The 24,727-nt window shown below is 42.0% G+C and overlaps 1 protein-coding gene across 1 annotated transcript in view; it reads left to right on the plus strand.

The window, feature by feature from the left end:
* SORCS1 (sortilin related VPS10 domain containing receptor 1) overlaps positions 1-24,727 on the plus strand; it is a gene marked incomplete at its 3' end in the record, with an annotated part of 307,932 nt that overhangs the window by 274,225 nt on the left and 8,980 nt on the right. Inside the window, exons 19-23 of the mRNA XM_082486026.1 lie at positions 3,299-3,485; positions 8,325-8,458; positions 10,411-10,534; positions 11,535-11,647; positions 14,769-14,900. Of these exons, the coding sequence (XP_082342152.1) occupies positions 3,299-3,485; positions 8,325-8,458; positions 10,411-10,534; positions 11,535-11,647; positions 14,769-14,900 (690 nt within the window). The remainder of the gene's footprint in view (positions 1-3,298; positions 3,486-8,324; positions 8,459-10,410; positions 10,535-11,534; positions 11,648-14,768; positions 14,901-24,727) is intronic.

Below are 24,727 nucleotides of genomic sequence, written 5' to 3' on the forward strand. Positions count from 1 at the left end.
ACAGCAGCTGAAGCTCGTCTCCAATTAGATTTTCAGATGTCTCTGTCAGCATCTTTTCTCCCTAGGGAATTTGGAAGAAAAATTGAAATCTAAATCTTGCACGCCTTAGAAATAGCTCCCTTCCCTGGCAGCACCTGTAGACACCATGGGTTTCATGGCTACGGAGAAAAAGAAGACAAGAGAAGAAACACTCATTAGAGCGCAAAATTTGACACTTGCAGAAACAAGGCTGTTCTAAAATGCTGTCACCTTTTTCATCTTCCTCTGCTACCTCAAACATGCAGAGGAAAAATACCTTGACCTGAAATATACGTAAACTGCATGACCTCAAGTATAATCAGGGATGATAAAGCCAGCGGGGTCACTATGTTGGTGCAGTTTTAACCATGTGAACAGCTTTTGTCCCAGCAGTATGGCTTTACTGAAAACTGTTCAAAGGCATCATCTCTTTTTTAATAACAAAAGACGACTAAAACCCTAGTGATGATGGACTTAGGGGAACTGGGAGAGCATCTAAGGGTACTTCAGAGATCTTTGTCTTTGGTCTGAGTCCAGCACCATGCCTGAGAGAATATATTCCCCCACTGAAAGGGATTCAGAGCTGACAAGCTCATGTACGCTCACTTCTGACTGCAGAGGCACGTCCCATTTGATGCCTTCTGTTGGCTCGGTGAAACAGCCAGGAGTGCCCAAGCCACTGCATCATGTTTGACATTGCACATCTTCTTTCAAATAACTCAGCTCAATGAAGGACGTAACTCCGTACTTAAAACGATCACCCGTGTTCCTAATGGCTCTTCACGAGGACTGGCGTGCTCCCCTCGTTTGATCCTCTGTGTAACACAGGTAAGAGGAGCCCTTGCCTCAGTGACTTGTTCTTCAAAGAAGAACGTAAGCAGGTGCTTAAACGTCTAGTAAAGCATCCAATGGAGAATTTGCTAAGAGCTTTGCCTTAGTAGTTCCCATCGCTCAAGAACCTCTCTCAGGTTTGACAATATGTCGATGAAATTGCCGGATGTTACCAAGTGAATTACTAGAGAAAGAGAACTACCCAAGGGCGACCTGGAGCTGGCTTAACATGCAAGATCCCCGTGTTCCTTTCTAAAAGGATATGCAGGTTGGCCTTCTCGCTGATGTCTCAGCACCTCGGGGTTCCTTTGCCTTTGCTGGTGCTCTCGAGAGGAAAACAGGGAGTTGCTGTCTGTACCTTCAAGACACCAGGAGGGAAATGGCATCTGTAGCAATCGCCAGACACGTGCCTCTATCAAGGGATCTCTTCCCCTGCCGCACCTTCGGTCTGGGATCCTCCAGAACAGAGCTACACAGTTATTTTTGTCTCATCCATTTGGAGGCAATTGAGCATCCAACAGGGTTCCAGGGCAGTGTAACAACTACATCTTCTGCCTATAAAAAGAGAGCATCTGGGAAAATGTGTCTCTCTTGCCATCCCCAGGTATAGCTCTGCTCCTCTGCGTTCCATTCAGGCAAACCTCCGCTATTTCTGCCTTCACAACAAGTTATAAAAAGACTGAGAGAACACAAGGAATATAAAGCTTATGTTACAATTCCCTCACATACTCACACATTTCCCTTTCTGATGTAGAATCCTTCCTCATGCCAACCATTTACATGGGTACCTTTCCTTCCAGTTGGGAACCCAGAAGACTGTTTCTCTCTCAAGGGAAAATAAATAAATAAAAAAACCAAACCGGAACCAAAAAAAAAAAAAAGGAAACCAACCCAAAGTAAATTAAATGTCCTTTCAGGCAATTTTATGAACTGCCCTCAGCTATTAATTTACGGGCACTCTTCCAGACAGTGGCAGCTGCCTTCGCACACCAGCCTGTGGAGTGAGCTGCTCCATGGCAACAGCCAGCAAGCGTGAACATACCCGGCATAAGCATCACGCAGAGCCACTGAGGGGGACTTTCAAAAGCAGCAAGAATGCTTATAGTTAAGACAAGGTTCTGCATCTTACCTGAAAGGGAGAGGATCTATAGAAGCCACAGTTGTTATATGGGTCAGTGTAGGCTGTGTAACTATCTGGTGGTCAGAAACTGCCCTTACCATAGGTGTATCATTGTCTCATGATATGAGAAATCTAGAGGGTGAGATGTAGGTTACAGTGATTTTTTTTGTATACAAACGTGACTCACTTCTCTGTCTTTCAAACAGGCTTGCAACAAAAAAAAAAAAAAACCAACAAAACCTTTTCATCTGTAAAGCAGAATAAGAAAATGACATCACTCCCCTCTTTTGGGTTCTAGAAGCCTTTTAGGGCTGGGTGACTCTGACATTGAGTTTAATGAAGCTGCATATACCAGACTGGAATTCAGTTTCAGGAGTGGAAGATTAAAACCTGTTTTAAGATTGTTTCAGATTAGCAGATCTCTGTTCTCATACGGAGAAAACAGATCCCTGATAACCTTGGCTTTTGGCTTGTGGTAGGATTTTTTTTCCCTCCAATTGTGATTTTTATTTTTTTTATTTGTTGTAATTTATTGTAAAAATTCTGAAACGTGCTAGATTAGCAGCCCTGTCACAAAGCGGCAGTCTGAGTTATACCACAAACCCGCTCTGCTGGGATTATCTCTAGGCAGGAGGAGAAGAGCTTAACCAGCTCTGTCAATTCATTAGCCCTTCCCTTCTGAGGCAGGCACAAAGGGTCCCACTTAGTGCCAGTAGTGTTCGTAGCTGTTCTGAAATAAATACAAATTCAGCTCATTTTAAATCAGGCCACGGAGCAAGTCATAAGCTGCTGTAAGCTGTCGTTATCATGTGAGGCTGAAGCGGTTCTTTTGACGCCCCACCACTTTGATATAGTTGACCCTTCCCCGAGGACTTCTCCGTTTCGTCTTTCTGCTTTTTTATGGTTTTAAATACAGAAGTTCACAATGTGGGTTGTTCCAAAGAAGACTGAGACAATCTCAATAGCTACCCACGTCCTGAGCGCTTGCTGAGGTGAGCAACTACAGCCCTGCTCTTTGCTGTAAGGGAACCCAGGGGAAGGAGCCAGTATATTTTCCAGAAGATCCCCTAGTCCCCTGGCGATTAGGAAAGCAGGGCTACAGCACACATCTTGGAGGACACCTCCTTCACGGTACACCTGAGTCAACCTCAAAAGAGGGATCGCTTTCTCTTTGCTGACTACTGAGCAAGTTGATGAAGGGACCACCTTTCCTCTGGTAACATCAGACCTTGTGACTATACTCCAGTTGTGGTCTAGGTCACCCCACTGATCCAGTCTTTCTCAAAAAAAGCAGTCTATTCTGACCCTTTCTCTTTTCTGTCGCCACAGGGAGACCTCCAGAGATCCCTCATTCAGGTGGATTTTGGAGACGGCATCGCTGTGTCGTATGCAAATCTCAGCTCAACAGAAGATGGGATCAGGCACATCTACCAGAACGTGGGCATATTCCGAGTGACCGTGCTGGTGGAAAACAGCCTGGGATCTGACAATGCTGTCCTCTACCTGCACGTAACGTGTATGTATGTTCATACTCATTAGCTTCTGTCGTTCTTTAAAAATTACTCATCCTTAGAGACGACATTTAGGGCTTTGCAGTTGGGAGCAGAGTGATAGGATACCATGAGTCTGTCCTCCAGCAGAGGACTCCAGACTGAGAGGGGCCACAAGGCAATAGTGACGTTTGCTTTTTAAACAATGTTCAACCTCTCATTTTGGGTAGTCTAATTTGAGACACCACAAAGGAGTGTCCAGCACTTTCTGAAATGCACCTTCATTAGCACATTTACACTTCCAGAAAAACAAAGGCATCCATGATCTTTAATCACTTTTAAAAGCCTTGACTTGCACTTTGTATATGTGTTTTGCCCTCTAACAAAATACAACCACATCTGGGATAGAAAACAGTGCATTTCAGTCTTTCTGTTGTCATAGGAACCAAAATCTTGGTGTTAAAGAGTATTACAAGAAAAAATATTATCTTCACATTGCTCTTCTACTGTTCTTTTTAACCTTTTTATACTTCAGCTGGCTCTGATTTAAAACTGAAATGTTTAAGTCCTTGCATAAACCCAGCAATGTTCTCTTTCATATTTATTCTAGTGCATTGTTATGAACCCAAAGGGTCAACCTATTACTGAAATTTTGTAACATCCCTAATGGATTTTGTTTGAGGCTATTGTTTTTTTATACAGTGGGGGTTTTTTGTCGATTATTTATGTTTTCAACTGTGTGCCAGATTTACTGAAAAAAAAAAAAAAGGAAATTCCAGAACGTAAAGTTATGCTTACAGAAATACCACTTACCTTCTACCAAAATTATTCCACATATTGTCTAGGTAATTTGGCACATTTCATGTACTTTAACTTCAGTTTTGGAGTTACATGTATGATAGCAGCTGCCTCTTCAGGTGAAGAGGACAGCTCTTTAATGGTGCATCGTCGTATCAACAGATGGGAGCAGTGGGAGGTATAGCTGGGGGAGACAGGAGGTTTATGAGGGAGCACTAGAGAAGCAGGAGCAAATATCTCCCTGAATGCCTCCCTTCAAAGAGACCTTTGGTCAGGAGCAAATATCTCCCTGAATGCCGCCCTTCAAAGAGACCTTTGGTTCATGGTCGTAGTATACCATTTATGATTCCCTAATCTGATAGATCTTCATCTGTGGCTAACTTTTATGTCACATAATCCTTCAGCACACCACGTGTTTTAAAATAATACCTTGCAAAAATAACTGTACTCATAAATTAGCTTATTGTGAAGCTTGGGGCTTTGATTTGAGAGCTTAGCCTATATCACTTCTGTGCTGAGGCACTGGTGCATCAAGGTAAATTCTCAGCTTTTAGACAGCTACTGATTAATTTTTTTTTTTTTTTTTTAGTTATTTAAATACCACCCTAAGTAGGGTAGAGAAAAGGACATCTGCTCAGAATGGACATTTATACACTTCTGTGTAATTTCTTCGGTTCTGGAGTCATATTCTAGTTTCCCTCCCTGTGTGTGCTTGGGTAATTATCCCAGGAGCTGCTGTGAGCTCTGAATGCAGAAATCCCCCTCCCACTGCTGCTGGCTATGAAAGTGTCAGCTCAAGAGGAGCCAGCCGTGGTCTTTTTTTTTTTTTTTTTTCTCTTTGTAAAGGTCATTGGAAACAAATGAAGAAGTGTTTTGGTGGTTGATATTTCACAGGAGGTTCTGACAGCCTTGTGCATGCAGGTTTTGTAATCATTCGCTGTTTGACTAAAGACAATTCCAGTGGGACCATTGCACACCCTCAGCCTATCTGCAAAGTAATGAGGCCACGTGAAGCAGCAACTTCCTTCTCCTGCAATGACCGCAAAATGGAAGGAGAAGGCAGGTGTCCAGCCTTCACTCTCACTCATGGTGGCTTTCTGGCTTATAGCTGTTTTAATCTATTTTCTTGAGACGTTGAGGGCTTAAGAACCGTTTTGATTGTTTTAGCGGTACAAGAAAGAAACACTATTCAGGTTTGTTCATGCGACGTAGCAGCTCATAGCGTATGTTTCTGTGTTGTGTGTAGGTAACGCCAGCATGGGACTTAAATACTGCCTGATGATTATACGTGCCAGACCCCCTGGAGAAGTGACAGCTCTCAGGGATATGTCTCACCTTTCTCTACATAACAAGAATTAGGGATTTCAAAACAAGTTGTAGACCGAGCGTGGTGCCACTCAGACTAGCGATAGATTTGCTGAGGACAGAGATGTAGAGTAAATCCAGTCCCCTCCAGCACCTAACACCCGGATCCACGAGAGCTTCTAAATCCCATTTGAATGCTTGCATTGCCACTCAGCTCTCTGCCGAGTAGTCTGCTTGGGGTGTATGAGCTTGGCCTTTGGGGGAGTCTTGTAGAAATCCCTGTCCTTACAGTAGACCGCCACGCTGTATTGCTAAGATGCACAGAAGAGCAGCGTGCAGCCTGACCTCTCCCAGAGAGTTTGGGGAAAGGCTACAAACTGGGTGACCCCTTGTTACAGGGTTGATTTACGTGAGAGCGTGCAGCCAGATCTGGGCCTTTCGACACCCTTCCGAGCAGTGGCCAGCAGCCTTGCTGAGGGCAAAACTGCGGGCACTGACCCACGGTGCTTGTGATCTCAAAGGTCGGAGTAAAGTCTCCATCCTGTGCCCTCCTCCTCCTGCTGCAGCCGTGGGGTCAGCGCACAGCAGCAGCGCCTTTGCTGCAGTTGGTCCGGGGATCTGGAAACGCAGGTTATTGTGAGGCAGGGGCAGCGCGGGGTGTGTGGCCACTAAATTGTGTGTAAACTGCTTCTCCAGCCAACGGGCTGTCTCTCAACTCTCCTGACAGGTCAAAAATTTCCCCTGAAGAGTCAGTTATGCATTCACCTGAATGCTTCGCCGTAACATCACTTGCCCGAGTGAACCTTTTGAAAAGCTTCTCCCTTTCTCTTCTCGGGGACTTGAACAGTTTTGGTTGTGTTTTTTTTTTTCCTGGGGCAGGTGGAGGTCTGTAGTCTCCACGGCCCTGCGTGAAGCTCAGAAATGAATTCTCTTGAACTCTCTTCAAACTTACCCAGGAGAAAGCGGTCTCCCACCAAGCTGAGGGCCTATCCAGAGTGAGCTATCCCCATCTGCTGGCCAGATAACAGTTCAGCATTTCACCCACTTCGACCCATGAGCTACGTGCACAGGAATACTCAGGTGGAATTGGCTCGCTTGAGCCATTCTTTCATGTTTGGAATTGGCTTGCTTGAGCCATTCTTTCGTGTTCTTTCCTAGCTGGCATGTGGTGGAGGTCCAAGGAGGTGCTGGGCACTCTCTGCAGTGCAAGATTATTTGAGATGTATTCAGAGCAGCTGTGCAGTTATGTTGGACTGTGTTAGACTTTACATGGGCTCCATTGTCCCTGCTGTCACCGCATCCGCTGTTAGGAAATGTATTCCTTTAGGGGGCTGCGCTGACATTGGACATTTGGCAAATATCCCAAAGGATGCCAGAGCTGCAAAATATTTAGCCTGGGAAGCTGTTGTTTTCCAGGTCTCAGGGTCTTTCTGAGAACAGGCATGGCCCAGTCACGGAAATATGTCTGAGCAGGGGAAAGCCATTAAAATCATAAGGATGAAAGTCTGGCTTCTCATGAATTTCCAAGAAGATCATTGACTGCTCATTATAAAAACAAAGAGGAGCCATGGTCTGGTCTATAGCAGGCTTTGGTTAGTCTGATTGTGGATAACTTAATTGGGCTGTGTCAGGTTAAGCAGCAGGTGTGTCTACATCCCAGAGAAAGGTGCCTTTCAGTAACGAGTCAGGAACACTGGTCCTTGTTTATGCTGCCATTGTTTATACAGTCTGATTTGGGAGAATTTTTCCACGTGTCTCTCTCTGCCCATGTGTGCTGTATCGGGATACAGAGTGCTGTGCGGTGTTCCTTTAGTTGAAAAGCAAGGTCTAAGTGGTGATACATGCATGGGATATGTCCTGAAAAATCCTCTCGTGAAATATATAAGATCCTCTAGCAATGTATCTCAAGTCCATGTGGACAATACAATCGATCCTCCCGATCTGTGGTCTCTGCTTCTCATCACCGGGGAGCTTGCAGATGTAGGACATGTAGATGCGGCCTTAATTTGTTTAAGAAACTCATGTACTCATGTCACCTGGGGTTTCTTTCTTTTTCTTTCTCTGTCACTCTCAGGACAATTCCTTTGTTCTCTAAGTGAACAGTCAGAACACATTTTAAAAAAATAATCTATAGGACAAGCTGTAACAACAAAGGCCCATCTGTCTCCCGAAGATGGGAAATGTATAACCCTGGGCATAACGTCACTTGTCGAATGAATTATGTTCCATTTATACTAAAGAAATAGAAGAGTTTATTGAGGAAAGGGAGGGAGTACAAGGTGCATTAAAATGAAAGCATTCCGTGAGTAGCTGCCTTCAGACAGAGTTTCAGCTGATATAAATAGATACACCACTGCTGAAGTTCACCAAGTTGCAGCAGTCTGCATCAGCAGAGATGCTTCATGTCCACTGAAGCCATTTGTCCTGCACTACTTATGTCTTCCTGATGAAGGCCGTATTCCCATAACAGGGCTCTGCCCCCATTGTTTAAGTTGTATATAATGTCCCTGCGTATATAACTTTCATGTAGTAGAGAGTCCAAGTTTTTCAGCTGCAGTACAGGGGTAGCTCCTGTTCTATGAGGAAGAGAAAAATGGTGCCTCTTTAGAGATGGCACCAGGCTGAAACATTAACTGTCATGCCCCACAGTGTTTTGGAGGACTTCTCTCCCCTAAACCGATGGATATCCCCTCAGTTCCCTTCTCCACCAGGTTGACATTTCAGAGGTAGGGAAGACTCACCTGCTGCTTCTGTCTCTGCAGGCCCCTTGGAACATGTTCACTTATCTCTACCATTCGTCACCACAAAGAACAAGGAGGTCAACGCCACGGCAGTACTGTGGCCGAGCCAAGTGGGAACACTTACTTACGTCTGGTGGTTTGGGAACAACACGGAGGTTTGTATTCCCTATGGACTGAGATCAAAATAATCCTGGAAGAGCTCTCTAACCGAGGAGACAGGGAGTGAGGGATCTGGGAATGCTTCTAAATAGTCACACATGCAAGAAAATGATAAACCAGAGACTGAGAGAGTAATGGTTCTTTGACGTACCAACACTGAAATGTAAGAACTGCTGTGTGTTTGTTGCTGTGACTTAGCTGTAAGGTTTTATTGCCATTTCATGCAAATGCCAATAGCTTTCTCCCTGCATTTACATCCAAGGTGGACGTAGTGAACCAAAATTTGGAAGAGTTTCTAACATGCTTTTCCCCACCCTCCCTTCTTTAATAACAACAACAAAAACTTGGGGATTTGGGGCTTTTTTTAGGAAACTGACCTTTCAAACTGAAGCTGCTTTTATATCTGGGACTGACTTTACACAGCCCTAGAGTTTAAACCTCATTTCTCTGGTGACTAATAAGGGAAGAGACTGCCATCCATTCTGTGCCTTCCCTTAAATATGCTGAGCCCAATCCAGAGCCCCCACCCTCTGTGCCAAAGCACATGTGCAGGAAGACCTTATTATCACGTCCTACTGGTTCATGTTGTGCTACCAACATACCTCCCTGCCTCTGAGCTCCGCTCAGGTATGAGAACAGCGTGCACCGCATTCTGCTGCCTCTGTGCTTACAGTGTTGGTAAATCTGCACAGCCATTATAACTGTTATTTTCTGTGTCTCTGTGGCTCAAGTACCCAAAGACCCTAATTAGTTTCTGGGGGAAGAGATTCTCAAGGATTTTGTAGAGCCAAGAGGGACCTTCAGCCACACATGGTTGTCTATCTTCTGTATAACACAGGTCAGAGGGTTTCATCAGTACTTTCTGCTTTATTTAACTCTTTGTGATTAAGGCAGAACCTGACTTTTTGTTGTTGTTGTCGTTTTGCATTAATAATTTCCCTCAGATAATGGAGAATTCCCTGCTTCTCTTTCTTACCCTCTCCCCCAACTATTTTCCCACAGCTAATTATCCTGAGCATTAAACACATGCACTATATTTGTAGTCTGAATTTATCTAGCTTTGGTTTCAAGCTGTTGGATCTTGTTATGCCTTTGTGTGTAGATTAAAGTACTCTCTGTACTATCAGAAATCATCTCCCCCTAGAGGTACTTACAGGCTGTGATTGTCACCCTTTAACCTTCCTTCTGATCTGCTAAGCTCGTAAGTGATCAGAGTTGGTCTAACTCTGTTCTCATTGAAGTGAGAGTTTTACTACAGACGACAATGGGAACAGAGTTTGACTCCATACTGGGTGCTTTGAAGATCTCACCCAGAGTTCATTAATAAGCGAAAACAGAAGTTAGGGCAGAGACTGCTGAAGGGAGGCACAGCTCATTGATAAACTGGTTTGCAGAGCAAAGCAAGCTGAGGGGATCTGTGTCCTCTCTAAACACCGTCACTTTCCAGAAATGACATCTTCATGTCTAGGGATAACATGGGAGAACAACTGAGAAATCTTAATTTGCCTCCTTGTTCTGTCACAACCTCCTTGAGTGTCCTTAGACAAATCACTGACCACTAGATCTGGGAAAGAATTATGACACCTGAGCAGTGAGTCTTGCTGGCCCTCATATTAGGATCTGGACCTCTCTGGGGAGTACAGCAAAGATGGACGCTTTACCGTGGGATCAAGAAGAGCCAGCATTCAAAGTGGGAAGGAAATACTGGGATCTTAAAACTTAGCTCCTTTGGAAATTTTAGTACCTTACTTTAAGCTTCAGGAGGACATCCCTATCTGGATCTCTGGGCCCTCTCCAGAAAATAGGCTTCCATGTCACGGGATGCCTTCTATGTCTTAATTTTCCAAGCTGGAACTGACTCCCCAAACCATCCCAATAGGCTAGAGAGCCAAACTTTTTTTTTTTTCTTTCCAGCCAAATTAACTTAATTTCTCCTTTTCTGATACAGCCGCTGATCACGTTGGAAGGGAGCATCACATTCACATTTTCTGTGGAAGGAATGAACACCATTACCGTTCAGGTCTCAGCAGGAAATACCATTCTTCAGGATACAAAGACTATTGCTGTGTATGGTGAGCTCTTCCTCCTTCATTTCACATAGGATTCTCCATACTCAAGAGCTAGAGAGCCAGGTTAGCTGGCAGCAACGTGAGGTCTTTATTGCAGGATGCTTTGAGTGAGATTATAAAATCTGTTTCAGTGTTATCAGTTCAGCCTAACATCTCTGAAGGCCACTGACTGACATTAGTCCAGACTGAGAATATTGCAGAACACTGATCTCCTTCCCAGAGCCCTCTGCATCTGCTCTATCGTTATTTGGTCATCCTACGTGATTGTCAAAATGTTAGGTCATTTTGCGAGCTGGTTTTCCCCCTTTTTGGCCAGCAGAGGCCTCTTAACTCATGCAAAAGCTGCTTAGCTTGAAAGATAAGTCAATGCTGTGTGCTGCATTTCTGTACAGAAGTCTGTACTGATTTGATATTGTACTCAGGCCTCAGAAGCAGTTAAAGCACACAAACATTGTATAGTGTAGATGGAGCCTAAGAATTACTGGGAATCCCAGTTTTAGCTATTTATACTAAGCACATGTTAGTGATCAGCGTGAGCATCTCTGTTAACAGCAACAGAGATTAAGAAGTACGTTTTCCAAGGTTAGTCCTCTCTCCACCTTTATCCCTGACTCCTTTCAGTTAAGATTTCAAGTGTTTGGGGCATGTCTACGAGAGTAACATCACAGCTTCTTTCACGGCTTGCCTGCTTCAGAAGTCAAGATGAAGGTAGCATTTCAATTGCTTTCCCAGCACAGCTCCCTTTCCAGTACTATTCATCCATTAAAGTAAGGACTGATCACCCTTTTCGGTTCTGTGACACTCAAGCAGGGAATCTCTCAGATTCTCCAAATCTCCCAGTGAATCTCTCAGACACACTGCTGGATTCTCTGGCGGTCTGTGCAGCCCCTGCGGATTGATTAGGCAAAACATGAGCTGCAGCAGTTTCGCTAGATTCTCCCCACTCAGTTGGCACTAAGGCATATCACAGTCTTTACTCACCACCATGTCATTGTATCTGCAGAGCAATTTCAGTCCCTGCGGTTATCGTTCTCCCCAAACCTGGATGACTACAATCCAGATATCCCAGAGTGGAGAAGGGACATCAGTAGAGTAGTCAAGAGAGCTCTGGTGGAGGTAAGCAATGTGCATAACCTGCATTACAATGGTTCCAATTTCTGCTTTGTGCCTACATTAGGGTCAGCTGCTCTCTCAAGGTATCTCTCTGTTTCTACCAACTATAAAAGGAGGCTAGACTAGTGTTTGAGGCCAGAATCCTAAATTTTAGACAGGTGAAATTATCCCATCCATAACCGTCTGGTGCTCAGAGTCAGCCTTCGGTTTATTCTTTTTAATGACAGTGGATTATGTTGAATATTTCTGAAAAAGGGCATATAGAAAACAAATTACTTATACCCACCTATATCTGTACAAATGCCTGTACTGCTGCATAGCAATTTTTACTTCTTTTACTGCTATTCTTATACAGCCGTGGAAAGTAGTGCTATTCTAATGGCATTACAAATATGCTGTAGGAAACTTAGGAGCCCAAAAAGAAAACATTTTTTTTTTTTCATTACAGAGAAGAGCACCACAGTAAGTGCTTTATGTCTTTCACATACCGTGAGGATCATGGGTCGGGATTGGATCCTATTTGTTCCATCAACACTATAGAGAAGCTCTGAAGTTCCCTGTTTAAATGTGGAAGAGAATGTCCTAAAAACATTCTTGTGTTGCTAAAGATTTGGATGTCAAACTGAGAGGCTAAGAAAAGTTAGAAGACACAGCTGGGGTTTCTCAGCTCAGCAGAAAAATAGTGAAAGGAACTGTTTGAAATGGGGTTTCTCCTCTTTGTTTTTTTAATAAATATACTCAGATTTTGAAAGGATACAAGGACTGTAGATGTTATAAGCAAGCTTATATGTTCATTTGTGGCATCATCTGTGCAAAAAGACTGGAAAGACACTGTGCGCTAATCAGGTGCACACAAACTTGTCTGGATTGTTTCTGAGATTTTTTGTTCAATTTCCTCAAAAGACAGGAGGAGAAGAGGAAAGGGGAAAAAAAAAAGAACATTTTTCTGGAGCTTGTTCTTCAGACTTATTTATGTCTGTATCAAGTATTCAAGGATTCATATATCTTCACAATGAATTTTCAGAATATAAACAACTCAATAAAACAAAATCAAGCCATAAAAAAAGGATTATAAAACTACAGTACCAAGGCTACATTCCAAAAGCAGAACAGTGAAAACACAAAGAGTCTTTTTGTTGTTTGAGTAAAAAAAAAATAATTAATTGATAGCTAGTTATCCCTCTTTATATAGCTAAGTGATTCACCTTAAACAAGCCTTTGTGAGTCCCTGTAAAAATTAAAGACAAAAACCAATAGATTTCTACAGCAATTAAGTAAACTGTGTAAAAATGAGTTGAATAACTAAATAATTCAATAGGAAATTATAGCTGTGCTATAGAATTTTTATGAACTTTTATTAAAGTATTACATTCTTATTACAGAGTACCATAGACTTGGATAAAAATTCTGCATAAGAAATTATAGTTGTCTACTAAAATCTGATCTTCTCTCTAAGTAGGGATAATTTCAGATTATCATAAAATATCCTATTTTGTATTATGATCATAATTATTTGCTCACATCATTGATTTTCTGAGTCCTGTCTCCTGCTTTTGGTGAAGAAGACAAGAATGAACTGAGTAGATCAGCCAAAATCTTCCAGACAAAAAAAAAATCATTTGCAGCCTCAGAAAATGAAGACTTTCCATTAACTGGTAATACTGTGTCTTTTTCTTGACATCTTAAAACAACCTGTTAGGCAAGCACAAATAGTACAAGCCCTGGCTTGCAAAATAAGATACTTGGAAAGAATATATGAGAACTTTATATTGTTATAGAGTTTTGGCATTTTTTTCCTAAATTCACATTAAAAAAAAAAAAAAAAAAAACAACCAAAAACAGCAACAAAACCACATGCTTTACCACATGGGATACCACATGGTATAACCACATGGGATAGCCACAGAATTCGCTCAGGTAGTGGTATGTGTAATCAGTTCCCCTGGCTCCTTATCCTCTGTCCATCATTTCCTTCAATGACCAGCTGCTCCAAGTCTTTGCTCCTGAACTACTAGGGAGAAGCATTAATGAGTTTTAGGTCCAATTAATGTCTGAGAGGGTTACAAGTCCTGACTGCAGGAGAATCTCTGTGCTGCATCCAGCTGCTATGGTCTGCACTTTTATCTGAGGGCACTTTTTTTTCTTCCTTTCAAAGTGACCTACTAAATTCAGCACTTGGAAACTTAAAATCTGAATCAAAACAGTGAGATTTAAATGCATTTGAAGGATAATCCACAACACAAAGAGGCAGTGGAGGAAGATTCAGCAAATTATGTTTCTCCTTCTTTTGGCTCACAAAACTTCCTGAAGGCCAAACTAGCTCCTTTTCTGGACAAGAATTCTACAATTTGATTGTGTAATGTCATGATAACAGCAGCTGAAACCCATGACCAGAGATGACCCTGGTAGTGATGCCTGTGGGGTACTTTTTTCTGAATTTTGGCTAATTGGTGTTGAAGGGGGATTTGTATTTAAACTGGTGGTTTAAGATTTTTAGGCAACATGATAAAAAAAAAAAAAAAATCTGCAGGTTAACACAATCTTTAACACCTAAGGAAAAAATATGGTCATCATTAACTTGTAGAATTGACCCAGGATGTCTACGATAAAAATTTGTTTGGCTTTTGGGATTCAAACTTGATTCATCATCTTCTTTCTCCCTGAACCTCCACAAGGCTTTTAAGATGTTTTGGCTAATCACACCTCTAGAGTGCAATGCTGCCCACATACGTTGCCCTTTAACATGCAGCTTCTTACCATTGACTAAATACGGAACCTCAAGGGCTAACTTGGGATAGTCAGATAACTTTGAAATAGCTAAATTTAGACAAAGCAAATCGTTCCATATGAAACTGTTATTTAGGAGCTCCTTCTGGCATGTCTGATTATCACGGTTGCCTTAGGACCCTGCATATTTTCCTGGAGCACATAGTAAAATAGCTTAGATCAGGAAATTATTAATCCCTGATTTTTTACCTGCAGTGGATTTTTAACAAGATTCTCCCTGTTGTACTAGATATACCTTACCTCATTTGTATAAGTACCGTGACACTTTAGCAAAGAAGCTGTCAGCATTCACTGCCATCCCCACTGTTTATCTGTCCATTAATTGTTTATATATCAGGCAACAGGTATTTCAAGCAAGCATATTCTGGTCGCAGTGCTCCCGGGTCTGCCCACATCTGCTGAACTCTTCATTTTACCGTATCAAGATGCCGCAGGAGAAAATAAAAGAACAGCAGCAGACCTAGAGCAGGTATTGTGTCCCTTACTTGGAGAAGTTTATGTTTATGTATTTCTGTATACATATATATATGAGATTTCCAAGACAGGTTAGAACAAATAATTGTGGTACAAATGCATCTGATTTACTGGGGTCTAAATGACAACTGTGCTACATGGTACATCCTCTTTGAGGTTTTTTGTTAGCTTTTTGGCATTGGTTTTTGTTAGTTTTGTGGTTTGGTTTTTTTTTTTTTTTTTTCTCCCAAACACTGGAGGCAGGCTTTGGGGCTGTATTTTTAGGATTGGAGACTCCCATTTGGGTTCCCTCAGTAGTGTTAAATTGGCATAAATCTGTACGATGTCTTGTCTCTCCCTTGGAAGTTCTGTTCTACTTCATGGAAGCAGGAAGAAAACAGGAAGGATTTAGGGGATGATTCCTGCCAACGGGGACTGGAGTAGCCTCGTAAGACAAAGTTTATGAGGCTGTCAAGAGTCTGAGAAGGCCCTGGAGAACAGGGCTGGGTGGTAGACCTGGGCACGTCAGTACTTCGTTACTTTAAGGCACAGGGATGGGGTTGGATTGTCTGCCTGCTCTCTTCATGGCGCTGGCAATGGGGTTCAGCCCCTCTGGATTGTTTCCTCTGTCGAAGGCTGAAGTAGGTTATGACAACTGGAGGACTATATCTCCCTGCAGACCCAAAAGGTCTTGCCCACCAGGTAGGCCTAGCATGATCAGGACTAAAAGATAAAACACTGTGCTGGGGAAAAATCCTTATTAGCTCAGATTCCAGGAGCACAGATAACTAGCCCTGGGTGAAGCACCGCTGTACCTCTGCCTCTACATATAGCATGTCCGTGGCTCAGGCAGACGTACCCCATGTTGCTATGGGCTACATGAGCATTGGGGTAGAGGGTGTCATCAGCTCGCAAATCTCAGCTTCAGTGCTATGGCGAAATCCTCAGCATTACTGGATGCCTGCTTCTCCACTGGCACAAGAGATTTAGCATTTCTCTTTGGATTTGTCCCTCAATTTGTGAAGGAGTGACGTCTTCCCATCAGTGAATGTATCAACAGTATCTTCCCTTTCTTGTATTCTTGTTTTCTAATAGCCTTTTCATCTGCCTGAGCTTTTGTTGACTGTTGCAATTGCCTCTTGCACTGGTCTAAAGCCTTGTTAACTTAGCTGTGGGCCTCAAACCACTAGGTCACCCATATTCTTAAGTTTTCCCTTGCTCAGCATCCTTAGCCAGCATCTTTTTTTGACAAATGACTTTCCTCTGCAATTTTCACCACCCATGTCATAAACAAAAAGGGTGGAGATTTACTGCTCTGCAAAACCATTCCTCCCTTTTCTCCTTCATCCCACTTCTCTTTTCCTCCATCACAAATTGGCAAGGAAGCCAGTCCATAAACTTTCAAATTTACATCTGACCCAGCTCCCCTCCAGCATTCAGCAGCTTACTGTATTTTTCCAGTTCCTCCCTCTCTTTGTCCCTTTCTTTTTTCCCCTTGTAAAAACGAGTCTCTGTGGCTGTAGAGAAAGGAAGCCCTGACAGTGCTGTCGTGACCGTTTTTATGGACAAGAAGAAACCTCATTTTCAGTGGGACTCCAGCAACTTCTCTGGCATCCTGCAGGGTCCAAACAGTAACTTTTGAAGGGAGAGAAACTATTTGCCATTTGCAGCCAGCTGTTTCTTGTGGAGAAGTATCTCCCCTGCTCCCATCAGGACGATCAGAATGTTTTTCTTACTAGTCTGCGGGTACTGCATTCCCCATCCTAGAAAATGGCATTGTTTTCGGTGGGAATTGCCTAAGGAGGGCCCTAAAAGGTGTCTCTGCCGCATCTCTGAAGCATATTCTGATACTGTTCCTGTTTTGTGAACCATTTGGCCTGTAATCTTCACTATGCCTTTCCCAAAGTGTTTCAGAGCCCATTCAACAGCTTCTCCCTGTGCCTGAAGTCACTGGGATGAGTACTGGGAGCAGATGTTTTTGCTGATGACAGCTTAAGTTCCTTCTTAGGTAGTTTATGATGTATAGTGTTCTTTTCTGGTAGGAACAGAAATCTGGTTTGTGTTCATGAGCAAGCAACAAGCTATTCAGAGGCACGTATGTGAGTTGGTGTGTTTGCAGGTGTACGCCCAAAGGAGTTATAGTTCTGGATGATTTTTTCTAATCTCGATGATAAACTTCAAAGTATACAGGAACAAAATGGAAATAGTTTGCACAAACACTGCAATGGAATAAGGTTTCTTAAGGAAAGACTTCATTATATAGGTTCCTTTTTTCATGGTGTCATATCACACATGGAAGCTAGTCTCCAAACCGGAGACTCGTGGTAAGCCAGTCCAGAGACACAGTGATAAATGGTTTCTGTCCCTGAAAAACTTGTGGTCATAAGAGATCAGATGGAGAGGAGTTGCAGAAATTAACGTTTCTATTCTGCAAAAGCCCTTGTTTCAGTACCCAAGGGAGGAAAAACCTAACTCATTCTCAAAATCAAAAATTGGTGAAACTGAGTGGAACACCACGGAAGGACACAAAACCCACCGTGCATGCTGTAGGCACAGATTTACCAGGAGAATGAAGTGTGCTATAGCCCCCTCCTCCTCTTCCCCACCTATTAGAGCCTCCTAAAGTCAGCATGTATACTTGCGGTCGTATGACATGGGTGTGGTGATACAGCCCTGAACCCACTATATTCACACGCCAGCTATCAGAACAGAGGCAAGAGATACTCTGTGGTCCTGATGTTCTGCTCATCCAACCTGGGTTTGAAAGGGACAACCCATGTAAATCACGCGAGCGGTGCACGCTGACTTTTGTTAGCTAGAACAAGCAAGGCTAAGGACAGCTGATGGAGTGGGAGGAAGGGAAAAATGATAGGAACAGTAGCTGAAGAGGGAATTCAAACTACATCTCCCCATGAAACTCCTGAAATTGCTGCAGGCCATGTCTATAACAGAGCACCTGTAAGGTTTTCGGGCAACTTGCCTCACCAAGCTGTATTTCATCACTTGAGCTAGACTGTTATTCTGCCATGGATAAAAATGAAGGGTATATGTGGTTTCATGGACTTTCACGTTTATCAGTAAATCTGACGCATATCTAATGACCACGGGGGGGGTGTCCTTTCTTGCTGTTTCCCCCTGAGGCAGATTAAGCTGGTCTGGTTTTATCTGGTACATACTCATTCGGCTTTTTAAGGATACCTTTGGGTCTCTCTGTCTAGCCGCTCTGGGGTCCCTGGGTACATAATTCGCATTGACTTCAGAGGCAGCTAAATGTCCACTCTCCCTTGAAAATCTAGGTCTTAGTTTCCCATTTGTCAAAGTCTATTATGCTAGACTGCCACTCATATTTTATGAGTCTAAACACAGTAAGTCATGAGTTGTTGGGTACAATAATAGTGGGACTGTGGAAGTTGTCCTAGGCCCTGCGTGATACTCAACAAAGATACATTTCCACGCAGTTTTCCGTTATGGTGGTGCATTTGTGTCTCATGCTCTTGTTGAGACGGTGGTTAGATGGTAGACGTCATTTTCTCCTTGAGCTAATGTACCACTCTTATTCAAGGGCCCCAAATTATTTTTGTGTGTACACACACTACCAATTATTGTCATATCTGTTTGCAGTTTACATTTAGAAATGTGAACTCTGCATTCCTGATATTTCCCATGAGAGACTAAAGTACCTTTTAAAAAGTTTAACTGCTCTCGTCAGCTGAAAAAAGACGCCATGTATGAGACTGGGGAAGTTTTCTCAATGTGCAGCATGGGACAATTCCACCTAATACATAAATACAGAATTTTTGAGGACCTCAGATTGCTTTTTCCACCCCACTTTCTGTAGTCAGTGTAAACTTATTCTCCAAGCTTCATAAAAATCAAAAGGCCTTTTCATGCTACAGAATCCCAAAACATTTTGCATATTCAAAAAAACCTTGTATTTATGACCCTAATATTGTGACTTTGCTTTTTTTTTTTTAATTAGGTCACTTGGTTCCCTGCTTCATTTCACAGTAACTGAGGACAGACTACCAACCCGCTTAAAAATGTAGAAATAATTGGCAGTTGTAAAATGCTGCTGTTAGATTTCCATGTTGACACTGCAACACCACTAAAATATCTGAAATCTTGCTAAAACAGCCACCCAGAATTTCCATTGGCCACTTGGGCAGGCATGCAGTTGTTACACTATCTGTGGATGAGTTTGGTGAATGTGATGATTACAGAATTCAGATCTGCCGCATCAAAAGCAACAAATTCTTTCCCTTCAGTGAAACACAAACCTCTAATTAGTAGCATTTCCAGTAATTTTTAGCGCTAATCCAATTCAAAATGAATGTACAGTAGGAAGATATTCTACTTACAATTCAGTAGAGAGCAGTGATACAAATATGCAGATACGATTACTCAATTTATTTCAGTGTATGGTTTTGCTCTATAGGAAGATTCTGAAGGGTTATCTTTTGATTTACACATTTCACAAATTATCTTCTCTCCATATTGTTTGCCAGTGGAGGCTTTTTGTCAGTCATAGGAGATGGGTCTCCTGTTCGTCAAATGAGATGTAAGCAGAAGATACACGAGAATTCTAAAGTGATGTTTTCACATCAAGTAAATGTTTCAGTGCTTTCATGCATTTCCCTCTACTTCTCCATTTGTGTGCTTTTACCTGCCCTATTAAAAATAACTGTAAAAGCGGAATGCAAAATAGATGTAGGAGCAACTAGTTAATGATATTTGGAGCCATTCATCTTTTCTCTGAGAAGAGCTGTCAGCAGCGTAGCAAGCATGATGGAGTCTGGCAAATGGCAACACCAGCTGGTTGGTAGCCAGCTGTGCTCAACATGTTGCAGCTGTGGCCAGTGTCTGTATCCGGCCAAAGAGACGGGAAATGACATGGATGACTGAATATCAAATGGGCAGTGATGAACTGAGGAGATGAAATACCTCTGGCAAATTTAACACTATGGAGAGTGGTATTCAGGAAGCCTGTACGTGTATACGTCTTAGGATTCTTTCCTCAAAGCAGATTTAGTTTTACTTCTGCTTCATTGTAGCTGATAGAGCTTCTGTCTTTTTTCATGGTTTGTTGTTGTTTTTTTTTTTCACCCAGTCTCCTAAGCTTTAGTGTTTTAGCATATTTACTTTCACTACTTTTCTCTCTTCTGATGTATTTCAGATGTGCCTGTCACCAAAATATTTTAGCAACAAGTTCATGACAGCGAACACCAAATCTTACTGAAAATAGTGCCAATCAGTCCTGGAAATTAAATTTCAGGAACAGGGGTAAATCATCTAGTATTTACTAGGAGAGATTTTTTTTAACATCTGTATCTTTTTATGCAGACTGAATCTTCTACTGGGTCCATAGGGCAGGTTGGGCCAGGATTTAAGAAGTAAAGGCAGGTGGGGAGAGAATGGAATAATATGAACCAGAAGATCTTGTACCAAAGGCTTTTTTCCTTAGCCAGCTTTTCTCGATCAGCTGCTTGTGTGCTGTAGAAGAGGCTGTCTATGTATCTTGTATATATATCTTGTCTACATATTTTTGAGTTAAGTCCTGCCATGTTACCATCAGCCCTCTCACCTTCTCATCCTTTGCTCAGTGTACAGAGCAGCCCTTGATCCTCAAGACTCCTTCTGGTCACCTTTGTTCATCTAAAGTGGATCCTGGCTTTTATGTCTGTGTTCTCTCTAAGTTCATATCTGCTGGTCATTTCTTGTCTCAGAGTAACCAGAGGTATGTCCTCCACCTTGTGCTCTCATGGTATCTCTGGATACTAACAGCAACATGAATTTAGTATCTTTCATTAAAAGATCTCAAGAAATTCCTGCTGGACCCTGTAAGTCAGTCTTTATGTTCTTTTCAGGGCTGAGGCAAGCAAGATTTAGAGGCCTCCTGTGAAGTAACCAAGGTTATGCAGGGCGAGTGGCACGGTTTAAAGTAATCCACATTTGCCCTGACTCCTGATTCATTTTTGTAATGCCGGTTCAAGTTGCTTCCTACTAATCAATGTGCATAATTCTTTCCTTAGTTGTTTATTGATTTACTCAACGAATTGAATAGAAGTGTAGCACTCATTAGTTGAGATCCTTACACAGAATCTATAAAATTATCCAGATTCTTAGCTAGTACATACTGGTGCAGTCGAATCACATTCAATTTGTCTAAACCAATTTACACCAGAGGTTTCAAAATTCAATAATGGTATGGGAAAATGCCCTTTTAAGTGATAATTCTGTTTCTTGGTGCACATGATTCTTTCACAGTCCTAATTCTGAAAAAATGCTAAGAGAAGCCAAATTAATTTTTGTTTTGTTCCATTTTTAAATTGGAATCTCTTTTTTTCCTTCACAAATTGTCTGTTATTATTATTCATTATGTGTCCTTTGATGAAAAATGATACATGAAGAATGGTTTCTATTACTGAATTATTTTTGCACATCATGCTTAATTCTGCAAATGAAGCAGATAAAGTCAATGAGGCTCAGTTAAGGACCAAAACTAATTCTGAAAGCTAATTATTTTCACAAGGGAGACTCTTGAAGACTATAAATTAGGACCTTGCTATTCTAAGAAGTTTTGTCTTCAGCTGAGTTAGTTGCATCTCCAGGAGTGAGAGAGGAACAGTGACAGGCCTGCGGCCAACCTGTTCCCCAGCTGAAGGTCTAGATGTTTGACTGCTGTTGCATAGCTATTTTTGAAACAGGCCAAAGTACTCTGATGTTTCCTTACCCGCTTTTTAAACAAAAATGCATCCATGGTACCTCTTTGCGTGCAGAAATAAAGGGAGGTACAAGATCCAAAATGTTTCCCATTGAAACCCTTTCATTACCTTGGTGATTGAGATCAATTTTTGTGTGGAGATTTGCTTCAAAGACACATTATTAATGTTGCAAACAAATTATATGAGTCGGAAACACTCCTAGGTTAAAGTCTGATAACCTGTGATCCACTCAGCTGGAAATAGACTTGATAGAATAAGAAAGGCAGAAGAGCCACTTCTCCAATCTCAAAGTGAGTGTCCAGAGTGTTCTGAGGTTCACAGATCCCCTTGGGACCATGCGAGGACCAGAAGCATCGTCAGATCCAACTTTGGAGAGCAGTGTCCAATCTCAATGTGAATTTGGCCCTTTAGTTGTGTTGAACCTGCACATTGACCTCAAATACTAATGTTTGTAAACCATTGTGTATGGTTTCTATTTCAGGTAATTTTTAGAACATGCATTTTTAGAAAATGCATTTTAGAAATGCATTTTTCTCCCTCTTTCCATACTGTCTATATGTCTGTTTAGAAGAGAATCTGACTTTCCGCTTAAAGAGAAATGAAAATATTGTACTAAGGAAGCAAACGTTTTAAAAACATGTCTGAATGCATCTGTTCTTCCCTCAGAAGTGTGTGTCAGGAATCTCCAGAGCTGCCTGAGGGAGGCAGATGTCTGATTCCCACAAGAACTTCTGGCGCTTTTGAAGGTCTCAGGCTGTTATTAATTTTTGACTTGTTCAGATTCCATAAAGAGCCAGGCAAAAAAGCTACACCCAAAAAGCCAGTAGGACACCATATAATTAATTGAGCCAAGGAAATATGCTGTACACTCTGAGTAGCATGAACAGTTGCTGCCTGTTTTGACACTTTGCATATAGTTCTGAAATAGTGACGGCTATTTCAAGCTTTTGCTGAGATACTGATGGTTTCAGGCAGAAATCGTTTTACTCTGAGTTGCATGTGTACAAGATGTAGTACAATGAGGTCCTCACTCATGATCGGATAACAATGCAATACAGTAACGGTAAACTTCAGCTGTGACTGTTTCTCTCTGCCTTTCTTCCTTTTTCTTACTACTTCACCCTTACTGCCTCTCCCCTTGCTATTATTCCTTTTCATCGGTTTGCCAGACAAGAATATTGGTTGAGCTTTCTCTCACACACTCAGCTTGCCTGCTGGGAGGCTGCCACGACGCCTCTCAGCCGGAGCGTCCCTGTCGGTGCTGTTGCTTTGCCCTCTTCACCCTGCGCCGCAGGAGTCCTCAGGCAGGCCAGGTGAGATCGCAACGTTCCTTCATGCCACCGGTGCCAAATGAAGTCTCTGGTCCCTTCTCATGCTGACTTTCTCAAAGTTCTCCTATTTCATTTCTTGCCTGAATCCTTGATGAAACCGTTCTCCAATACTAGGTAGCAATATTTGCTAGCTGCAATGTCAGTTATACATCACATTAAGCCTCTTTTTGTGTAGAAAGCATCATGTATGGGTTTTACCTGTACTGTTTCCCTGACCATTTCCTGCAGCTGTTCACAGTGTGATGAAGAGGAATGACACGTGGTTGGCTCTTTTCTTCAGTTTCCTGTCCTGTGGTTGCTTTTGTTCGTAGGCTCAGATGCTCCAGCAGTATCGCGATCTCAGAGCACCAATGAAGATAATTCCTGCAGGGGTATGGAGGAGAGTTGTTGGGTCATGTTTGGGACTGGAAATGGCCAAGATGACATTTTTCCCATTATTTCCATGAGCCATTAATATACCTGGCTTACAGCATATCAATCTGCATCTGTTGCTCTAGTTTTAGAGATGAAGCACTCTTTATAGTTGTCAGTCCTGGTTATTAATATGCTCAAATTCTTAAAGAGGGATATAATTTGCTTCCCAGGCTTTCTTCCTGTACTGCACATCTTTGTGTCACCATCCCTGCTGCTCTGAGCTCAGCAGATGGCTCTTTGTAAGCAGGTGGTATTTTTTTCTTGCTATTGGAAGAAATATATTTACTGCTCATTCTGGCACTCATGAAAAAATTGTAAACTTTAAAAAGATATATTAAAAATATAAATAAAATGCCTGTAAGAGTTATTGCCAAATTGATATTGGACCAAAGGCACCTATTCAAGTGATCAGCAGCCAGAAATTAAGTGTACAAGCCAAGAGTATTGAAAGAACCATTAAGAATGTTAAAAAAATAAAAGAGGCAGATAAATCTCGTACTGTGATGAATGATAGCCAAGGAACGTCTAATCATATCTTGGTAGCATTTACTGAAATAACTCAACCAGACAAAAATGAAGAACATGAAAAAGATGGTGTAAAAATTATTGGAATGTTCTTTTTTCTGACAATTTTTCATTAATCTTCAAGAAGGAATAAGGATTTATTTAAAACAAGTTAAATTAAGTGGTGAGCCCTAGAATACGGTTCCTCTTGATCTTGGTATGGCTATAAAAACATAATGTTCTCAGCAATTGCATATTAAGGGGTGGGGGTATTGCAGTTTTCCAACTACCTCTCCCTAATAAACCATCATGCAGAACAGTGTCTATGTTCGGTTGGAAAATTGCTCACTGCTGTAAGAAAATGTGAAATATATGAAACAGCTAGCAAATGAACATGCAAAAGACACACAACAAACTATCAACACCATGTCTATAGGCTTCCATTCCTTGATTAATCTGTCTAGATTTTTTTCTTTGAATGGCAACATGCTTGGAATTTCTTGGATGTAATTAAGAGCGATGTGGAGAAAGTGGCTCTGTGCATATTGTGACAAACTGACTGAAAAAAAGGAACGTTTACCAACACATTGGACCAAAGCTTGGCTTCTTCACTGTACAAATACAGATTTCATGGGGGTCTTATCTCAGCAAATGCTCATCTTTTCTGTTGTGTCCTTTAAAGAGGGATAGCCTGCTTCATTTCTGGTAGGACTCTATTGTTGTCATCAGAGTTATCGCAATACAATCTAGTGATCTAAAAGCTCTATGGAATGTGTCTCCCATGAAAGAGAATAGATGGAACGTGCGTTTTGTTTAAGCCACACTCTGTAGTCAGTGAACACTTTCAGATTTGAGCTGGTTCTGGTACATAC

Source organism: Vanellus vanellus (assembly GCF_965231255.1).
Source record: "Vanellus vanellus genome assembly, chromosome: 7".
In the NCBI taxonomy this organism is placed as follows: domain Eukaryota; kingdom Metazoa; phylum Chordata; class Aves; order Charadriiformes; family Charadriidae; genus Vanellus; species Vanellus vanellus.